This window comes from Phyllostomus discolor, chromosome 2 (assembly GCF_004126475.2).
Source record: "Phyllostomus discolor isolate MPI-MPIP mPhyDis1 chromosome 2, mPhyDis1.pri.v3, whole genome shotgun sequence".
Lineage (NCBI taxonomy): Eukaryota > Metazoa > Chordata > Mammalia > Chiroptera > Phyllostomidae > Phyllostomus > Phyllostomus discolor.
In genome coordinates this window covers 181,502,914-181,520,616 of record NC_040904.2, presented here as the reverse complement: position 1 = coordinate 181,520,616, position 17,703 = coordinate 181,502,914, and the positions used below count along the sequence as shown (strand labels likewise).

The following is a 17,703-nucleotide window of genomic DNA, read 5'->3' as shown; positions in this document are numbered from 1 at the left end:
ACTCAACCTAATAAGTGAATGTGGCAAAGCAGTGGGATACAAAGTCAATATTCAGAAATCGAAGTCATTTTTGTATACCAACAACAAAATACCAAAAACAGAAATCAGGATAAAAAAAATCCATTTGCTATAGCAACAGGAAAAATAAAGTACCTAGGAATAACCCTAACCAAGGAGGTAAAAGACTTGCACTCATAAAACTACACAATACTGAAGGAAAAAATTAAGGAAGACACAAATAAATGGAAGTATATACCGTGTTCATGGAATGAAAGAATTAACATCATCAAAATGTCCATACTACCCAAAGCAATTTATAGATTCAATGCAATCTGTATTAAAATACCAATGAAATACTTCATAGATATAGAACAAACATTTCAAAAAATTTTATGGAATCATAAAAGACCCTGAATAGCTGTAACAGTTTTGAGAAAGAAGAACAAAGTAGGAGCATCACACTACCTGACATCAAACTATATTATAAGGCCGCTGTAATCAAAACAGTCTGGTACTGGCATAAGAACAGACACATAGATCATGGAGCAGAACAGAGAGCCCAGAAATAAACCCAAGCCTCTATGGTCAATTAATATTTGATAAAGGAGGCACATGCATAAAATAGAGTAAAAACAGCCTCTTCAACAAATGGTGTTGGGAGATCTGGACAACTACCTACTAAAAGCTGAAACTCGATCACCAACTTATACCACACACAAAAATAAACTCAAGTTAATAAAAGACAAATATAAGTCACAAAAACATAAACGTCCTAGAGGAGAATATAGGCAGGAAAATCTCAGATATACCATGCAGCAATATTGTCACTGATAGGTCCCCTAGAGCAAGGGACACATAGGAAAGAATAAACAAATGGGATCTCATCAAAATAAAAAGCTTCTACATGGCTAAAGAAAACATCAGCAAAATGAAAACGGAACCAACCGTGCAGGAAAGTATATTTACCAATGATACCTTGGACAAGGGTTTGATCTCTAAAATATATAAAAACTCACAAGATTCTACTCCAGGAAGACAAACAATCCAATTAAAAAATGGGCACAGGACCTGAACAGACACTTCTCCAAGGAGGACATACAGAGGGCCCAGAGACATAGGAAAGGATGTTCAGCATCACTAGCCACCAGAGAGATGCAAATTAAAGCCACATTGTGATACACCTTCACACCGGTCAGAATGACCATCATGGACAAATCAACAAACAACAAGTGCTGGTGAGGTTGTGGAGAAAAGGGACACCTAGTAGACTGTTGGTGGAGGAATGCAGACTGGTACAGCCACTGTGGAAAACAGTATGAAATTTCCTCAAAAACCTAAAAATGGAACTGCCTTTTGACCCAGCAATTCCACTGCTGGGATTACATGCAAGAATCCTGAAACACCAGTTCAAAAGAACCTATGCACCCCAATGTTCACAGCAGCACAATTTACAATAGCCAAGTGCTGGAAACAGCTTAAGTGCCCATCAGTAAATGAGTAGATTAAAAAACTATGGTACATTTACACAATGGAATACTACACAGCAGAAAGAAGGAGCTCCTACCCTTCAAGACAGCATGGATGAAACTGGAAAGCATTATGCTAAGTGAAATAAGCCAGGTGGTGGAAGACAAATACCATACAATCTCACCTATAAGTGGAACCTAATCAACAAAACAAACAAGGGAGCTAAATATAACCAGAGGCATGTAAATAAAGAACAAACTGATAGTAACCAGAAGGGTGGGGAGCTGGGTAATAGGGGAAAGAAGGGGAAAGGTCCTCAAGACATGTATAAAGGACGCATAGACAAAGACAACAGGGTGGGGGGGTTGGATTGAGGATGGGAGGTGGGGATGAGTAGGGCAGGGGAGAGTAATAGGGAGGGAACTGTAACTGAACAACTAAAAAAAAACCCCCAAAAATCAATAAATTAAAAACATTTTCAAAAGACTATGGGGCATTCCACTTACACAATGGAATACTACTTGGCCATAAAAAAAGAAAATTTCACCCTTTGCGACAGTATGGATGAACCTGGAGAACATTATACTAAGTGAAGTAAGCCAGTCAGAGAAAGACAAATATCATATGATTTCATTTACATGTGGAATTTAATCAACAAACTGAAGTAACAAGGAAAACAGAGCCAGACTCATAGACAGAGAGCAGGATGACAGCTAAGGAGAGGAAGGTTAGGGGGTGGAGGGGTTGTACAAAAAGGAAAAAGAACTCATGGACACGGACAACAGTGTGGTGATTGTGGTGGGGAGGAGGTTATTAGGGGACTAAATTGTAATGGAAAAAATACAATAAAAAATTAAAAAGAATAAAAAACATTAATTTTTTTAAATTAACAAAATAAAAGTAAAAATAAATAAAAAGATTAGAGTAGAAAATGGTAAAGGATATTGGACTGAGGGTCCTTGCACAGGCTTGGCCGTGCATCACAAAAGGAACAGATAACAAACCCACGCAGTGTTTTTGTGGGAAAATCCAATTCTTTTGATGAAAGATAAAAGAAAAAAAATCCTCAATAATTATACAGTGCTTTTTTGTTTCTAAGACATTTCACAATCACCATTTCTTTTTTAAAAAAAAATATTTATTTTTAGAGAGAGGAGAAGGGAGGGAGAGAAACTTCGATTGGTTGCCTCTCATATGCCTCTAACTAGGGACTTGGCCTTCAACCCAGGCATGTACCTGACTGGGAATCAAACCAATGACTTTTTGGTGTGCAAGAACAATGCCCAACCCACTGAGCTATACAGTTGTGGGCTCATGGATATCATTTCACATCATCCAACAATGTAGGAGTGAAGGATTATTGTATGCTACTTTTAAGTTGGAGAAACTGAGGCTCAAAACAAATGATTTGCCCAAGTTTTCACAGTTATTAAGCTCCAGATCTTCTCCCCTTAATTCAGAGCTCTTTTTACAATAACACTATTAAAGAAAAACAAATTCAGTAGAGTACCTAAGATTTCCTAACCTGAAGAGAGTTCAAACCAGGGCATGCTTCCCAGCACCCTCGGCCTTCCCCCTAGCACGCACACAGCATCTCATGCTCAAACCACAGGGGGGCCTTTTCCCTTTGAATTCCTCCTCACCTTCCTACCTCTCCATGTTTTCTTGTCTTAATCCCTCCCCCTGGAATACTCTCCTTCCATCCCCACCTGCTTTGGGGATGAAATGTGTCTGCACCCTGAATTTATATGTTGACACTCTGACCACCAACCTACTATTTTAGGAGATAAGGCCTTTAAGGACGTAGTTAAGGTTAGATGAGGTCAGAAGGGTGGAGCCCTAATTCTTGGCTGCTGGGCTGGTATCTCTTTAAAAAGAAGACACACAGGAAGATGAGCCTCAGCCCCTGCTCCACCCCCTTTCCTTCTCCCACAACACAGAAGGCCCTTAAGGACACATCGAGAAGGTGGACACCTAGTATCTGGGAGGCCTCACCAGACACTCTCCCTTTTGGCCCTTTGATCTTGGATTTCCAGCCTCCAGAACTGTGACAAAATAAATTCTGGTGTTTGAAACACTCAGCCTGTGGTGTTCTGTTTTGGCAGCCAGAGCAGACTAAGACATCCCCTCTCTCCTAAGTAATACAAACACTTCCATCTCAATTTAAATGTTATTTCAGGAAATCAGACCTAGACAAGGTTAAGTGTTTGTGTTATGTGCTATTATAGCATCCTGCACTTCCTTGGGTTTAGATGAAATGCCTATCACCCTTACAACTGTTTTATTTCATTTTCTGCCTGTTGCTAATCTGTTCACTTCAAGCAGTGCAAGACCCTATCTGTCCTCTCTACTCAGTATCGTACACTGTTGCACCAGGTTAACGAAATATTTTCCAAGTGACTGTCCATTTTAATAAGACATTGTTTATAGAAAAGGGCTGTGAAAACCTAGATGATTACTTACCACAATTAAATTATTTTGATTTTTTTAAATCTCATGCAAATCCTAGTATGTTGCATTGACACAAGAGAAACAATGTTCCTTTGTCTCTTGCCTGATTTCCTCTAGTGCCACCTCTAGACTAACAGACACTATGCAGACATTGAAAGAGTATCGTGGGGGAAGCTAACGTACAGGCTTTTCTGAGGCTTGCTGCAAGATGGGGAAGGGATAGGGCTGAGTTTAGTTCTCAGTCTGTTCAAAAAGAAAGATAATGTAAATTTAACAGAACACTCAACTCTTTTTTAGTTTTTAACTAAGGATGGTTTTAAAATTTATAAAAAGCATAGTTAAAAGAAAACTAAAGATAAAGCGAAATAGACAAAAAGGATGCTTAAGTTTCTTATCTAATATTCTGTAGAGGCAGTGATGATTGATCACAGAGTTAGTCTAAGGATTAAATTAAATAGTTTTCTGTGGAAAGCATCCAGGGCCTGATCTTTTTCATCTTTCCCAAGCACTTAACTCATAGCAATAGTTGCTTCTTGCTTTTATAAATAATAATTGATGATAATAATGGTAAATAAATTCAATGTATACCACTGCACAGAGCATTAAGATGATTGCAGATGTGACCACAGAACTGTAGAAACTGTGGAGAACAGGTATTTGGGGAAAAGACAAGAAGTGTTATATTGATGACCTGGGAAATACAGGTTGAAATCAATAGAAATTTTAGCCTGGCTGAGGAAACAAGTAATCATGAACAATTGATGGGGAAGTGCTCAGGAAGAGCCCAAATGAATCTCTCTTAGAAAAGCCATGCTTCATTTTTCTGCTGAAATGGCTCTAGATCAGGGGGCCAGCAAACTTCAGCCTGTTGCCCATGTTTTAAAAAGTTGTATTGGAACCCACACGTTCATTCACACGTTTCCTGTTCCTGGTTCTGTGTGTGCACTGCAAAGGCAGAGTTCAGAGTTGACTGACTACCTACCCCTTCACAGACAAAGTTTGCCAGCCCCCTCTCCAGATGGTAGGAAAATGCTACAGGAGGGTTTTCCTTGTACCAAGACTGGCTTCAAAACCAGCATCTCCTCACTGAGCTAGTCTCGCCACTATGACTGACTTTGTGATTCCACCCAGTTTGGTCGTGTGGACTGGGCCAAGCACGGTGCTGAACCTGAAACAGAGAGACAAATAAGACCAACATAGGGAAATGACAATTGCAATCACTAGGCAAGTTTCACCCCAGGTGACCAAGTGAGGAAGAGGGTCCTGAGTGGGCTGATGAAGGGGAAAGAATGCTATACACAAGGAAAGAGCCTTCAGGAAGACAGTGATGTCAATGGGGTAACCATGTGTCGGGGAAACTGCAAACCAGAGGGGGGTGGGGCGATGAGATGACCCTCATCTAGTCACACATACAACCTGCCTGTGCCGTCACCCTCAGAAGTAGAACCATGAGAGAAGTAGAGTTTGAAAAATCTTTTGAATGTTTTAACAATCAGTTTTCCCCTTCCTTTCAATCATTTCCATTAACTTGAAAATATGTCAAAATATCTGCCATCTAAAACAAACACACTCCTTTTACCCCATGTCCCACTCCAGGCAAATAACTATTCAGCTCTCTGCTCCCCGTATAGCAGAATTCCTCATGAGATTAGTGCATGCTCACCCTCATAACCTCCCCTCCTCTCATTCTGTCCTAAATCCATGACACTCAAGCTTTTGACCCCACCACCCCACTGAGATATGCTTATCAGGCCCACCGAGGACTCCATGTTGCCAGATCCAACAGTCAGTTTCCAGTCCTCACCTCACTGGTCCTATGGGCAGGGTTTGCCAGAGTTGCTCCCTGCTTCCTCGTTCTTCACTTGGCTTCCAGTACACCGAGTCCTCCCCTTGCTTTACTTTCTACCTTCCAGGCTGCTACTTCTCATACTCTTGGGTGATTCATTTTCCTTTCTTCCAAATGCTGGCCTGCCCCAGGGCTTAGTTCCTGCCCTCATTTCATCATTATCTACAGTTCTTCTCTTGACTATTTCACCCAGGCCCTTGGCTTTAAAGGCATTTTATGTTAAACATTACAATGTTGTCACTTAAATTCCAAACTCTATCTGGAATTTCACCCTTGTAAATCTACCCGCCTACTTGACATCACTGGTTTAAATGACCACATCCAAAACTAAACTCTTGATTCCACCCATCACCACTTCAACAAATAAATAACAACAAAAAAACCCCTCCCCGCTCAGCTCACTCTTCCTCATCACAACAAATGGTTGCTAGTCAGTTGCTTTGGCCCAAAGGAAAACTTGACACGTCTCCTCTCACACTCACACTGTTTATCAGCAAACTGTGTGAGCTGCAATAGATGTCCTTAAATGTATGTCTTTCTGTGTACTAGGGGATATGTATGCAGCATATGTTTCTTTAAAAAAAGCCTGGATTTTTAAGATCCCCAAATGTAATTCTTCTGCTTTAGTCAGTTTTCAAATAGTGATTCTAATGTTTGTTATGTCAGCGTTATGGCTGATCAACAGGACACTCGCTATATAAATTATGCTACCGCATTTCACAAATTCTAAAATGTCCATTTATTTCACACTTAGCATGTCTGAAATGTGAACTCAGAATTTTACAACTGCTATTGCTAAATAACAGTCATGGCAAGGCTGACACTGGCAGGCTTGGAATTAGCCGTTCACACTCATGGGAACTCCAATGTGTCGTGGGCATTGGTAATGCTATACATGTCAAGTCTGCCATTGGAAATGTCTTCTAAAAGTTATGGTATGATTTAGCTAAATCATACAGTAGCTGAAAAGAAAGTTATTGCGTAGAAAGGCACAAAAATAGGAGTAGGACATGTATTTGATATTACTGGAACAAATATGTATAATAACATTAAACAAATGCAATTTAATATTTTCTTGCAAAGCAACAGCCATGTCTTCTAATGGGACCTGTGACAGGAACAAATGTACAGAAAGATAAAGCAGTGTTAGCTTTTATTATTAAAATACACAGAAAAAGAAAAACGCATATCACAAACCCAGAAGTGCAACTGATGGCAGGAGAAATTCCAGATGTCCTCAGAAAATATACATTAAAAAAAAGAGCCTGGTATGACCAATAATCATGAATCACTCAGGAGTATTGGGAAAACGCTATCATAGTGTTAACTGGCAATGTTTTTCTATTTCAGTGCACGAAGTAATGGTGTATCTTATAATTTATGGCATCTTGTAATCAATTAAGCATGGTACATATGTATGATGTATGAATACCTTACAGCTAGGAAAATGGAAAAACAAGAAGTATATTCAAGTATACTACACAGAGGGATCTTTATGCAAATTGTAAATGCAAAGACAATGATATAAACAAAACTGTGCACAGTATGGCTACCATTTATGTTTTCTGAAAAAAAGGACATGAGAGACAGAGAGAGAGAACGAGAACAAGATCAGACAGGGAACCAGAAACAGCGTTCATCTAGGGAAATTTGACAGATCAACCAATAGCTGGCCCCGTAAAGCAGGGAAGAAAGGTTGGACCATTCAATAAACAGTAATGGAAGAACTTGGTATTCATATGGAGAGAAATAAAGTTAAATACTTCACACAAAGTTCACTTCCAAATGGATTTCATTTAATTGGAGAAAGCAAAACTCTAAAATACAAAACAAGGATGACCTTGGAGTAAGGAAAATTTCTTTAATATATAAAAATCACAAAACATAGAAAAAACTAATTACACTAAAATTAACTACTAATAAGAGAGTGAAGAGACACAAAAAACAAGCCCCAGACTGGAAAACTATTTACACATTCAATACATTTATCTGACAAGGGAATTCCCACAGACCGGGAGCAGGAAAAAGGCTTCTGTTCAGCACTGTATCCCTAGACCTAGCACAGTGGCTAACACATAAAGATGCTGAAGCAAACAGGTTAAGAGCCTGAGGGGTTCTTATTTCACCTCTTTGGGCCTCAGTGTCCTCATCTCTAAAAGGATGCCAGTAGCGCCTACTCGCAGGGCTGTTGTCGGTTAGTACATGGAAAACACAAAGCACACTGACACTAAGGTGAGCTTCATAATACCAGTGATGCTGAGGCCAACAAACCAAATGGCTATTTCATCAAAGAGAAACGGAACTTTCCTGGCAAGAAACGGCTTTCTCAGGATGGAAACAGTAAGAGGGACCATGGGCATCTTCCTGGGAAACAGTGACTTTCGCTAATTCCCTGGCTGTACATTTTCAAACTGCTCTTCGCAGTATTACGAGAAGTACCAGCGAAATGGAATCCCAGTAAAGGAACTGGGGCCAAGTGTGGTAGACAGATGTCCATTGTGGGGAACTGTACAGCAGTCAGAAGTGACAGACTGAAAATACAGAGTAACCTGGATAGAAATGAATAGCAGGGCTAAGGGAAAACGTTAAGAAACACAATGAGATCTATAGGACAAAATCCTTTATACAAATTAAAACTACAGACTTACAAAGGAATAAAAGATACTTAAAAACACATACAAACCAAAGAATACTCACACGATACATGAGAACGGTTTCCAATAGGGGAAGGATGGAAAATAAAGACTAAAGGGAAAATACAAACAGAGGGACCCCATACAACCCACGACAGCAAGTACCATGAACTGAGAGGTGTAATTAATAACCAGGTACACCATTACCCCCAAAAGTAAAAATAAAGGTAATAACAATCGCCCTCTGTGAAAAAGTTCAAATGTACAAGAACAGCCTCACGAGGGTGTCCATTGGTAGGAGTGGCCTGATAATAACAAGCTGATTATCATGCGCTATATAATCAATGCAAATAAGCTGGATCTCTAAAAACAGACTCAAGGTTTACAGATACTAAAATGGGGCTGTTAATATGAAACATGCTCACAGAGTTATACAAATGAGAATTTAATAGTTTGTAAACAGTAGAATGAATATATAAAAATATCTCAAATAAGGATGCAGAAGCATACATTAAAAGTCGGCAAACCCAAGTTAACGATTACAAATTGCTGCTGTAACACCTAGTTTTCAAATCTATTCAGCTTCTTTCCTTTAAGGAAGCTAATTGTGAGAGAAAAGATAAGATATATAAGCATAAGTAAACAAATGCAGTGAATAAAGGAAATTCTTTTTAAGGAACTCCTATGATTATTGGTTAAACTATAAGTGTAATGTCATGATTTTGCAAGGTGATAAAAGGAAAAGAAAAGACATATCTATAAAGTATATATGCCCTTAAGCTCCCTGTGGAATGAAACACAAATCAAAGAGATTTTGATTTTTGGCAGCAAGATTTTTAAATGCGAGCTCTAATGAAAATTTCATACTGAAAGACTTCCAATCAAGTCATGAATGGGGAAATTGCCTATATGAAGTGACTTAAAATGTTTATGCATTATTCAAATTGCATTCTGTGCACCGGAGGCTGGTATTAACCAAAGGAGGTCAGTTCTCTCATTGAGCTCAACTCCAGAAATGTATTTAGGGGCACTCCAATATGGAAGTATGAGTTAAGTGAATATGAAGAATTAATCACCTTCCACATGAGCCAAGGTCAGTGTGTCTTTTGAGTGCAGTCAAGTCAGATCTACTGGTAGCTCGCAGACGTGTGTCGACAGCCTGGGACCTGGTCAAAGGGCTGGGTGAGCTGACTCCAGAGTGCCTGGAGGGTTGGCTCTACCATCAGACTCAACCCTTCTAATGACACTTACTCTCAGCCTTGATGTTATTTAGTCCCGCCTCACTCCACCACTTCTCGAATGCAGAGAGTCATGAACTGGGACTGAGTGGATAAGTACAAGGCTAGAAGCAACAACTAAAGGAATTTCAGAGGTTGTGGTTGTGCGTATCTTGCTATTGACTGTGGTCAGAGCACCTGTTCACTTATCAGAAACACTGAGGAAATAAAAGTCCACAGGCATGCATGTAGGTGTATCTGCCCAGAGTTACTAAATAGGGTGAAGTTGGATAAAATAGATGTGGAAATCAGCAAACCTTGGCTTTTTTAGATGTAGGATTATTAGATATCCAGTATTGAACCTGACAGTCATATAATTTTGGCTTCTTCTCTGGTAAAGAAAAAATTTATGTGTAGATATTCTCTATTTAAATATTATGAGTTTAGATTTTATCTTCATTTGCAATTCACAGTAGTTTGAAGCACTCAAGCTTTTAGTTTCTCTTAAAGTTTTTAACTATCTACAAATAAATACTTCCAAAAACGTTAATTAAAATGAATTCTGAAATTTTTTTTTAATCTGAGAAATGTTTTGGTAATATAAATGATTGTGCCATTTAATTTAGATGTTTTACAAGAGGCTCACATATTAATGTTTAGTATTTTGCTTAATAATATGAACTTTATAAAAATTGTTTTCAAATCCCCATCCACTGGGAGCATACTATTTTTATTAGCAATCCCTACTCACTGATTACGGGGGAAGAGGGCCCTTCGTTCCTACTCCTTAGCAAGTAATCCCAAGACTTCAGGAAAATGAAAATAAAAAGAAGCAGCTCTCCTTCCTCCAAATTTCAAAACCATTACCACTGCTAGACATGAAGAAGGACCAGAGGGACCAGAGGGACTAGATGGTAAACTGAGGAAATAACGGTTAGTCTCGATTAGAGGAAGGCGAACTGCCTCGCTTCCTGCTCATTCCTTTAACTCATTCACCTTCAGCTCCGTGGCTGTTTCTGGGCTGTAACGGCAGAGAGCTCAGTAGCCGTGACACAAACCAGATGGCCTGCAGAGCCTAAAATATTTATTCTCCGGCACTCTACAGAAAATGTTTTTTGACACCTGGGCTTGATGATCAGGAGAAAGGGGTCATTAATGATGATACTGGGGGCTAGTTCACACCGCACACTACAAGTTTCACACCAGAATACACAATAATAGCATCCCCACCAAAGTATCCCAAAACAGAGAGTCCGCTGGTACCTCAGTTCCAATTAATGTGGGACGAATATACAGACTAGCAGATGTTGAGTATGGGACCCATTCTTGATCCAATTTCACAAGCTGTTGAATACACTCCATAAGCTCTTCTTTGTCAAACCCCTGAAGAAATAAAAAGCATAATACATAATGAAATTTTCTTCATTTGGAGCATTGGAAATCATCCTCATGAGAGCTTTAGACTGTTAAAAAGGTAATAAAAGCAAACAAGAATTTCTTCCTGTGATATTTTCCCCCTGAAATTATAAAGGGACAATGGATTATCCACATGTGGAAAATATAAAGTTGGATCCCTACCTCTTACCACATCCAAATATCAGCTACAGTTGGATCGTATACTTAAGTGTGTAAAACATAAGTCTTTTATTTTAAAAAAACAAACCACCACCACTGTCACCTTAAGGTAGAAAATAATTCTTAAATAAGAGGTATAAAGCACATATCATAAAGAAAAAAAATGGATAAAATTTGACCACTTCAAATTTAAGCACTTCTGTTCATCAGAAGATGTAAGAAGCAGTAAACTAAGTGAAGTTATTTGTAACATAACCAATAAAGGATCATACTGGAATATGTTACCATATTGTAAAAATTAGTAAGAAAAAGACATATTACCTAGTTTTTTAAAAAGGGCAAAAGCTAAGTGCAGTGTATTTCTAAGGAGGAGATGATTTTCATAGGCTAATGGGCGACAATTTGTCAAAAAAGTAGTTTCTACTCACTTGGCAGGAAAGAGAAACATGCTTTCAGACTCATGATGGGCTACCCAGCAGAAAAATAAGTCAGAAACAGGCACCTGAATAGAGCCTGTGAACCCAGGATTTAGCTTTTTATTCTAACAGTAAGCACAGTGTGGGAATATTACAGAAACCGGGGAGGCCGATCATATAGGACATATCCTCACCCTGCTTCACCTGCCTGGGTCTCTGGCACTGCTGTCTAGAAATAAGATTTGGTGGAAAGAGAACCTGATTAAGAATTTTAAAACTTGCATACACTTTCTTACCATCCATTCTGTGTGACTCTAGACAAGTCATTTAACCTCTCAGGGCTTGAGTGCTCCTCTCTGAACAAAGGTGTTTCCAAATTTATAATACATACTTTCTTGACAATTGCTTACTGCTGTGATTAAAGACATATAGAATGTAAAACTACATGACACAGTTTGTAGCAGACTCGATATCCAAATGTTACTTCCTTTTCCTTCTGCCCCCACTTTAATTTTTCCCCAGTGATACACCTGTAATGGTAGGGGAAGGAAACTAGGACCAAATGCAGAGAACCTACCTTAATTTCCCTTCCCCTATCCTACTACGGCCTCTGAAGGAGGTGGGCGAAGCGTGGGTTACAAAAACAGGGAGAGGGAAGAGCCTGGCTAATAGGGAGCAGTTACTTGAGTTCAGTGTCTTTAGTGCATAGCTTGGGCTAGGTTCCTGAAGGCTAGGTACTCAGAATGTGGAAAAGAAGGAAAAAAACTTTCCTTTCAGAAAAGTGGCCTGGTCACTCCTCCAGGGATGGACGTAATCTACCTTACCTCCACATATATGTGAATCTTAGCATTGGAATCTAACCCACCTTATAATGAATTCCACTCCACAACAACGTCATAGCCAGGATCCACTGGCCATGAGAAACCATTATGACACTTTTTTAAAATAAAACTTGGGGTAAAATGACAAGATTATAATTAAATAACTGTTCACTTGCTAGTGTCTAAAGCAATTAGGCAAAACATCCCCAAAATACCTGCGTTGCATACCATGTTTTCCATTTTCAGTGTTACAGTTTCACACAGTCTGTAAATTGTATTTATTTTAGTTTGAGGCATGTTTTTATTTCTTATCCTTCTATCTCCCACATACACATTAATTCCCCACAGACATTTAAAGAAATAGATCATGGAATTTTCATTGGTATTGGTTCCTTCTTCATATGTTTTCCTCACTAATTACAAAGTAAGACAGACATAACTCCAGTGTTCAAAGTATTCCGAAATGATTTCTTTGGTGGTAGACTCACAATGAACCATCACATCAAGAGAAACAGAAGAAATCCCTGAATTTACGTACCGGCAGAGTTGCTCTCAGAGCAGATCGGTGCATTCTATCCATGTTGAGGCTTGGCCGAAAGAGTCGAATTTTATTATCTACTCCTCGAAATGCCTTCAGTCCTTCAAATAACTGCAGATAAAAGAGAGAGAAACTTCATAAGTTAAATAAAAACAATCCTTGCATTCTAAAGAATGACCTGTCTCTGGGCGCTCACCTCCTTCACCCTGTAAAGCTGTTGACACAGACCTCAACCAGAGGTCCCTGAATCTAGAAACACAAACCATTGACAGGCTGGTTACAGTCACTGGGATAGAACTAAGTCATTGTATCACCAAAACCTGGTGAGGAATCAGTTATCCTGTGCTTAGGCAGAGCTATACTGCTAACCAATACATTTATGGGGACTGGAAGGAAAACATCCCCAACTACATAACGTGAACCAAATGCCTGCACAGCAGAGATGGAGACCAAAGGCCCCAGTGGGGTACCTCAAAATACCCATGGATCTTTTCACCTAATGTGGCTCACTCAAACTCTGGATAGTAGATAATGTAGATATGACCAGAGTTGCTTCAGTCCCCAGAATTGTGGAAACCAAGCAAGTCAAAAGACTGTACTACGTCAAGTCTTTGTCGCCTTTCTCAAAACGCCATCCCAGTGGAACCACTGCACAGAGGTGTGGAAAGACGAAGAAGTAAGTATGTTCTGACAAATACAGAGAAAAAAGAAAAATCCGTGATTTTAGTGGGAAATTTTAACACAAGGTTCTCTAGGAGATCAACAGAACAAACAGGCTAAACGTATGACAGATCTGAAAAAGAACAGTAAACTAACCTACCGGACAAACAAGACCCAGCCCACACCACCTGCGGAACACATGTTTTCTTCACGTTTTCCACCGGAAGAAAAGCCAGAAATCAATACCAGAGATATAACTAGAAACTGTCTACATTTTGGAAAAGAAGAAACCTATTACAAAATAAAGCATGAGTTGAAGAAGAAATATAATGGAAATGAGAAAATATGTTAAACTGAATGATAATGAAAAGTAGGCCCATTTCAAGGCTTATAGCCTTAAAACTTACATGAGAAAGGAGAAAAATATAAATCATGTAGTACAACTAAAAAGCACAAAATTCAATGTTACAGGAGCAAGTATATGAGTAATTTATTAAATATAATCAGAGTAAAGCTTCAGTTAAAAAAGAAGGTTGTCTAGAGAGACACTCATAGATGGAGAGCAGACTGACAGCTCTTGGAGGAGAGGGCTCAGTGGGCTTGGTCAGGGCGTGGAAGACTGAGCAAAAAGGAAAAAAAAGAATAAAACTTGACATAGACAACAGTGTGGTGATTGGCAGGGGAGGAAGGGTGTCAGAGGTAGGGTTTGGGGGGATAAATGGTGATGAAATGAGACTTGACTTGGAGTGGTGAACACACAATACAGTGTACAGATGCTGTATTGTAGAACTGTACACCCGAAACATATCACTTTGTTAAGCAGTGCCACGCCAAGAAATGAAATAAAAAGGAAAAGAAAGAAACTCATAGCCATTGCAACATACTAATTTCTATTCAGTTCACCCTTTCTCATGGATTTACAATTTAAGTTTACTGATAAAACACACTAAGTTTCTTCATATATAAATAATAAAAAACTAAACCAAATTTCTAAGTATTAAAAAAGGTTAAGGTTGTCAGATTGGACTTAGTTCATAATACCTGAAACAAAAAGATACAAAAAAGCAATGTATCATAGAAATATTTGGTTGGTCAAAAATCTTGTTTAGTTTTTTTCCATAAGATGGCTCTAGTAGTGCTTAGTTGTCTTTAACTTCATTTGAAACAATTTTGTAAGATTGCATTGTGATGACTGTCGTATCAGTGTATATTAAAAAAAACATCAAAATTGGTGAATTTTTGTGTAGCCATTTCAATATTGAAGACGGAAGAAAATAAACAACTTTTTTGGTATATTCTGCTTTATTATTTCAAGAAAGGTAAAATTGCAACTGAAACTCAAAAAAAAAAGATGTGTGCACTATACGGAGAAAGTGCTATGACTGATCAAACGTGTCAAAAGTGGTTTGTGAAGTTTCGTGCTGGAGATTTCTGATTGGATGATGCTCCATGGTTGGGTAGACCAGTTGAAGTTGATATCAATCAAATGAACACAGTAATTGAGAACAATCAACATTATACCATACAGGAGAAAGCCAACATAATAAAAATATACAAATCAAAAAAGTTATTGATGAAAATGAAAAACATGTCTTTTTTTTTAAGGAAAAAACTAAAGGGACTTTTCAGCCAATCCAATGCTTTCTAATATAGAGCTGGTGGGCGCAAATAGTAGATAGAAAGTTCTTGATATTTAATGTACAGCATAATAATTATAAATAATACTAAAACTTCAAAGTCACTAAGAAACTAGATATTAATTGTTCCCACCACAACAAAGAAATTATACTTATGTGACATAATAGAAGAACTAGCTAAGGTACACTGGCAGTCATACTGTAATATGTAAATATATCAAATCAACACAATCTATACTTAAACTTACAGGATGTTACATGTCAATTATATCTCAAAAAAAGTTGGTGGGGTTGTATTACTAAGTACAAAATAAAATACGTAACATTTTATTTATTGCACAGCTTTAAAATTGTATGTATTTGATGTAAGATTCAAATAGATGTAAAGATTGTATGATAATATTGAGTAATATACATGCAAAATACACAAAAGGCCAACACAGTATGACTACTCTGAATTTATCCCTGGAATAGAGGTTAGTTTAACATTAGAAAATTAATGAAATTCATTATATTATGTTTATGAGAAAAAAACTATATGATCTCATTAAATGTAGTTCATGAATCTGATAAAATTAAACATTCATTTATTATTTTAAAAAATTTAATATTTTATTTATTTGCTTTTTAGATAAGGAAAGAGGGAGAGAAATATCCATGTGTGGTTGCCTCTCACTTGCCCTGTACTGGGACCCTGGCCTGCAACCCAGGCATGTGCCCTGACTGGGAATTGAACCAGTGACCCTTTGGTTTACAGACCAGCACTCAATCCAATGGGCCACACCAGCCAGGGCTCATTTATGATTTTTTAAATGTTTGTGAGATAATTAAGAATAAAGGGAGCTTCCTTACATGACAAAGGATACATAAAATAAACGCAGGAAACATTAAACTTAATGGTAAAATTTAAAGCTTGCATTTTCAGACTGGGAATATCATAAATTGTCTGCTGTGACTACTTTAATTCAATATTCTACATCCAGTATAATAAGGTCGGAATAGTAAAATAAAATGCATTTGGTTTCAAGAAGAGAAAATAAAACTGTCATAGATCATAAAACACAGAGAAGATTAAATATCTAGAAAATAAAAAAAGAAACTGACACAATCTCTTGAAATTATTTGTTTAGGCAAGGTAGCCAGCTGCAAAATTATACTCCTGTGTAACAGCAGCAGTTAAAACACAATACCATTTATGATAAAATTAAAAGGAATACTAAGGTGGGAAAAATTTAACAAAAGAGTGAAAGACTCATACGAAAAACATAAAAGTAGGCCAAGTCATTAAAGATCTAGCTAATTGTGGAAAATAACTTCATGCTTGTGGACAGAAGACTTTAATGTGATAAAGATGCCAATTCTTCTCAAATTGATTTATATATTCAATGCTATTCAAATGAGAACCATGTCGGGGCATTTTATTTTCTTTTAACAAACTGAATTACGAAAGTGGATTGACTTGATAAATTGAATCCAAAAGTTATATGGAAAAGCAAATGACCATGAATATCTAAGGCACTACTGAAGAGCTAAGTAAAAAGACTTGTCCTATGATCTGGAGGTTAAGAAGGCACGGTGTTTGTGCAGGTAAACGAGGAAAACATTGAAACAGAACAGAGGACCAGATAGACAAGACAATGGAACAAAAATGAGGACCTAGAAGCCGACCCATGCACACAGGACAGCAGTACTATGACATGCCAGAGGGAAAAGAACAGTGTTTTTAAATTGTGCTAGGACGATTTGGTATAAGAAAGAAGAAGGAAAGGAAAAAGGGAAAGGAAAGAGAAAGGAAAGGGAAAGGATAGACCCTACTTCATACTTCATATAAAAATTAACCTAGGATTAAAGACCTAGCTGTGAAAGACACAACCAATAATGTAGGGGGATATCTTCATAATCTAGGGGTAGGAGAAAAATTTTTAAACAAGAAACAAAAGTATCAAACATAAAGCAAAGATTGATCAATTCAATTTTTAAAAACTTAAGTGTATTTCTCATCATCAAAAATTACATAGAGAGTTAAAAGAGTATAGAATAGGATATGTGAAACACATATAACTGACAAAGGACGCATATCCAAAATATATGAAATACTTCTAAAAATCAAAAAGAAAGACAACACAATAAAAAAGTGAGTTAAAGATTCAAACAAGCAGCCCCTTCAAGTAAAAAGTTATCCAAGTGACCAATAAACATATGAAAAGCCATGTGGAAATTATTATCACAATAAAATGCCATTACATTCAATTGGCTAAAACTTTTTAATCTGACTATACTAAGAAGTGACAAGGTATCAGACAACAGAAATATTTATTCAAGGCTAGTGATTACAAAAATTGGTGAAACCACTATGGAACCTAGCTTGCCTATGCTTGTAAAGTTGAAAACACATCCTGTGACCCGTAGCGTCACTCCTATGTCTATCCTTAAACAGCACTT

General features: G+C 37.8%; 1 protein-coding gene across 6 annotated transcripts in view; it reads right to left on the bottom strand.

The window, feature by feature from the left end:
• The window catches only part of BCAT1 (branched chain amino acid transaminase 1), a 102,301-nt gene that overhangs the window by 38,469 nt on the left and 46,129 nt on the right, over positions 1-17,703 (bottom strand). For 5 of the 6 annotated variants that reach the window (XM_028532699.2, XM_036019256.1, XM_036019255.1 and 2 more), the window contains 2 exons: positions 12,965-13,075; positions 10,878-10,997 (listed from right to left, as the gene is read on the bottom strand). In XM_028532699.2, coding sequence (XP_028388500.2) covers positions 10,878-10,997; positions 12,965-13,075 — 231 coding nt within the window. Of the gene's footprint in view, positions 1-10,877; positions 10,998-12,961; positions 13,076-17,703 lie in introns of all 6 variants that reach the window. The other variant, XM_036019254.1, reaches the window with a different exon arrangement.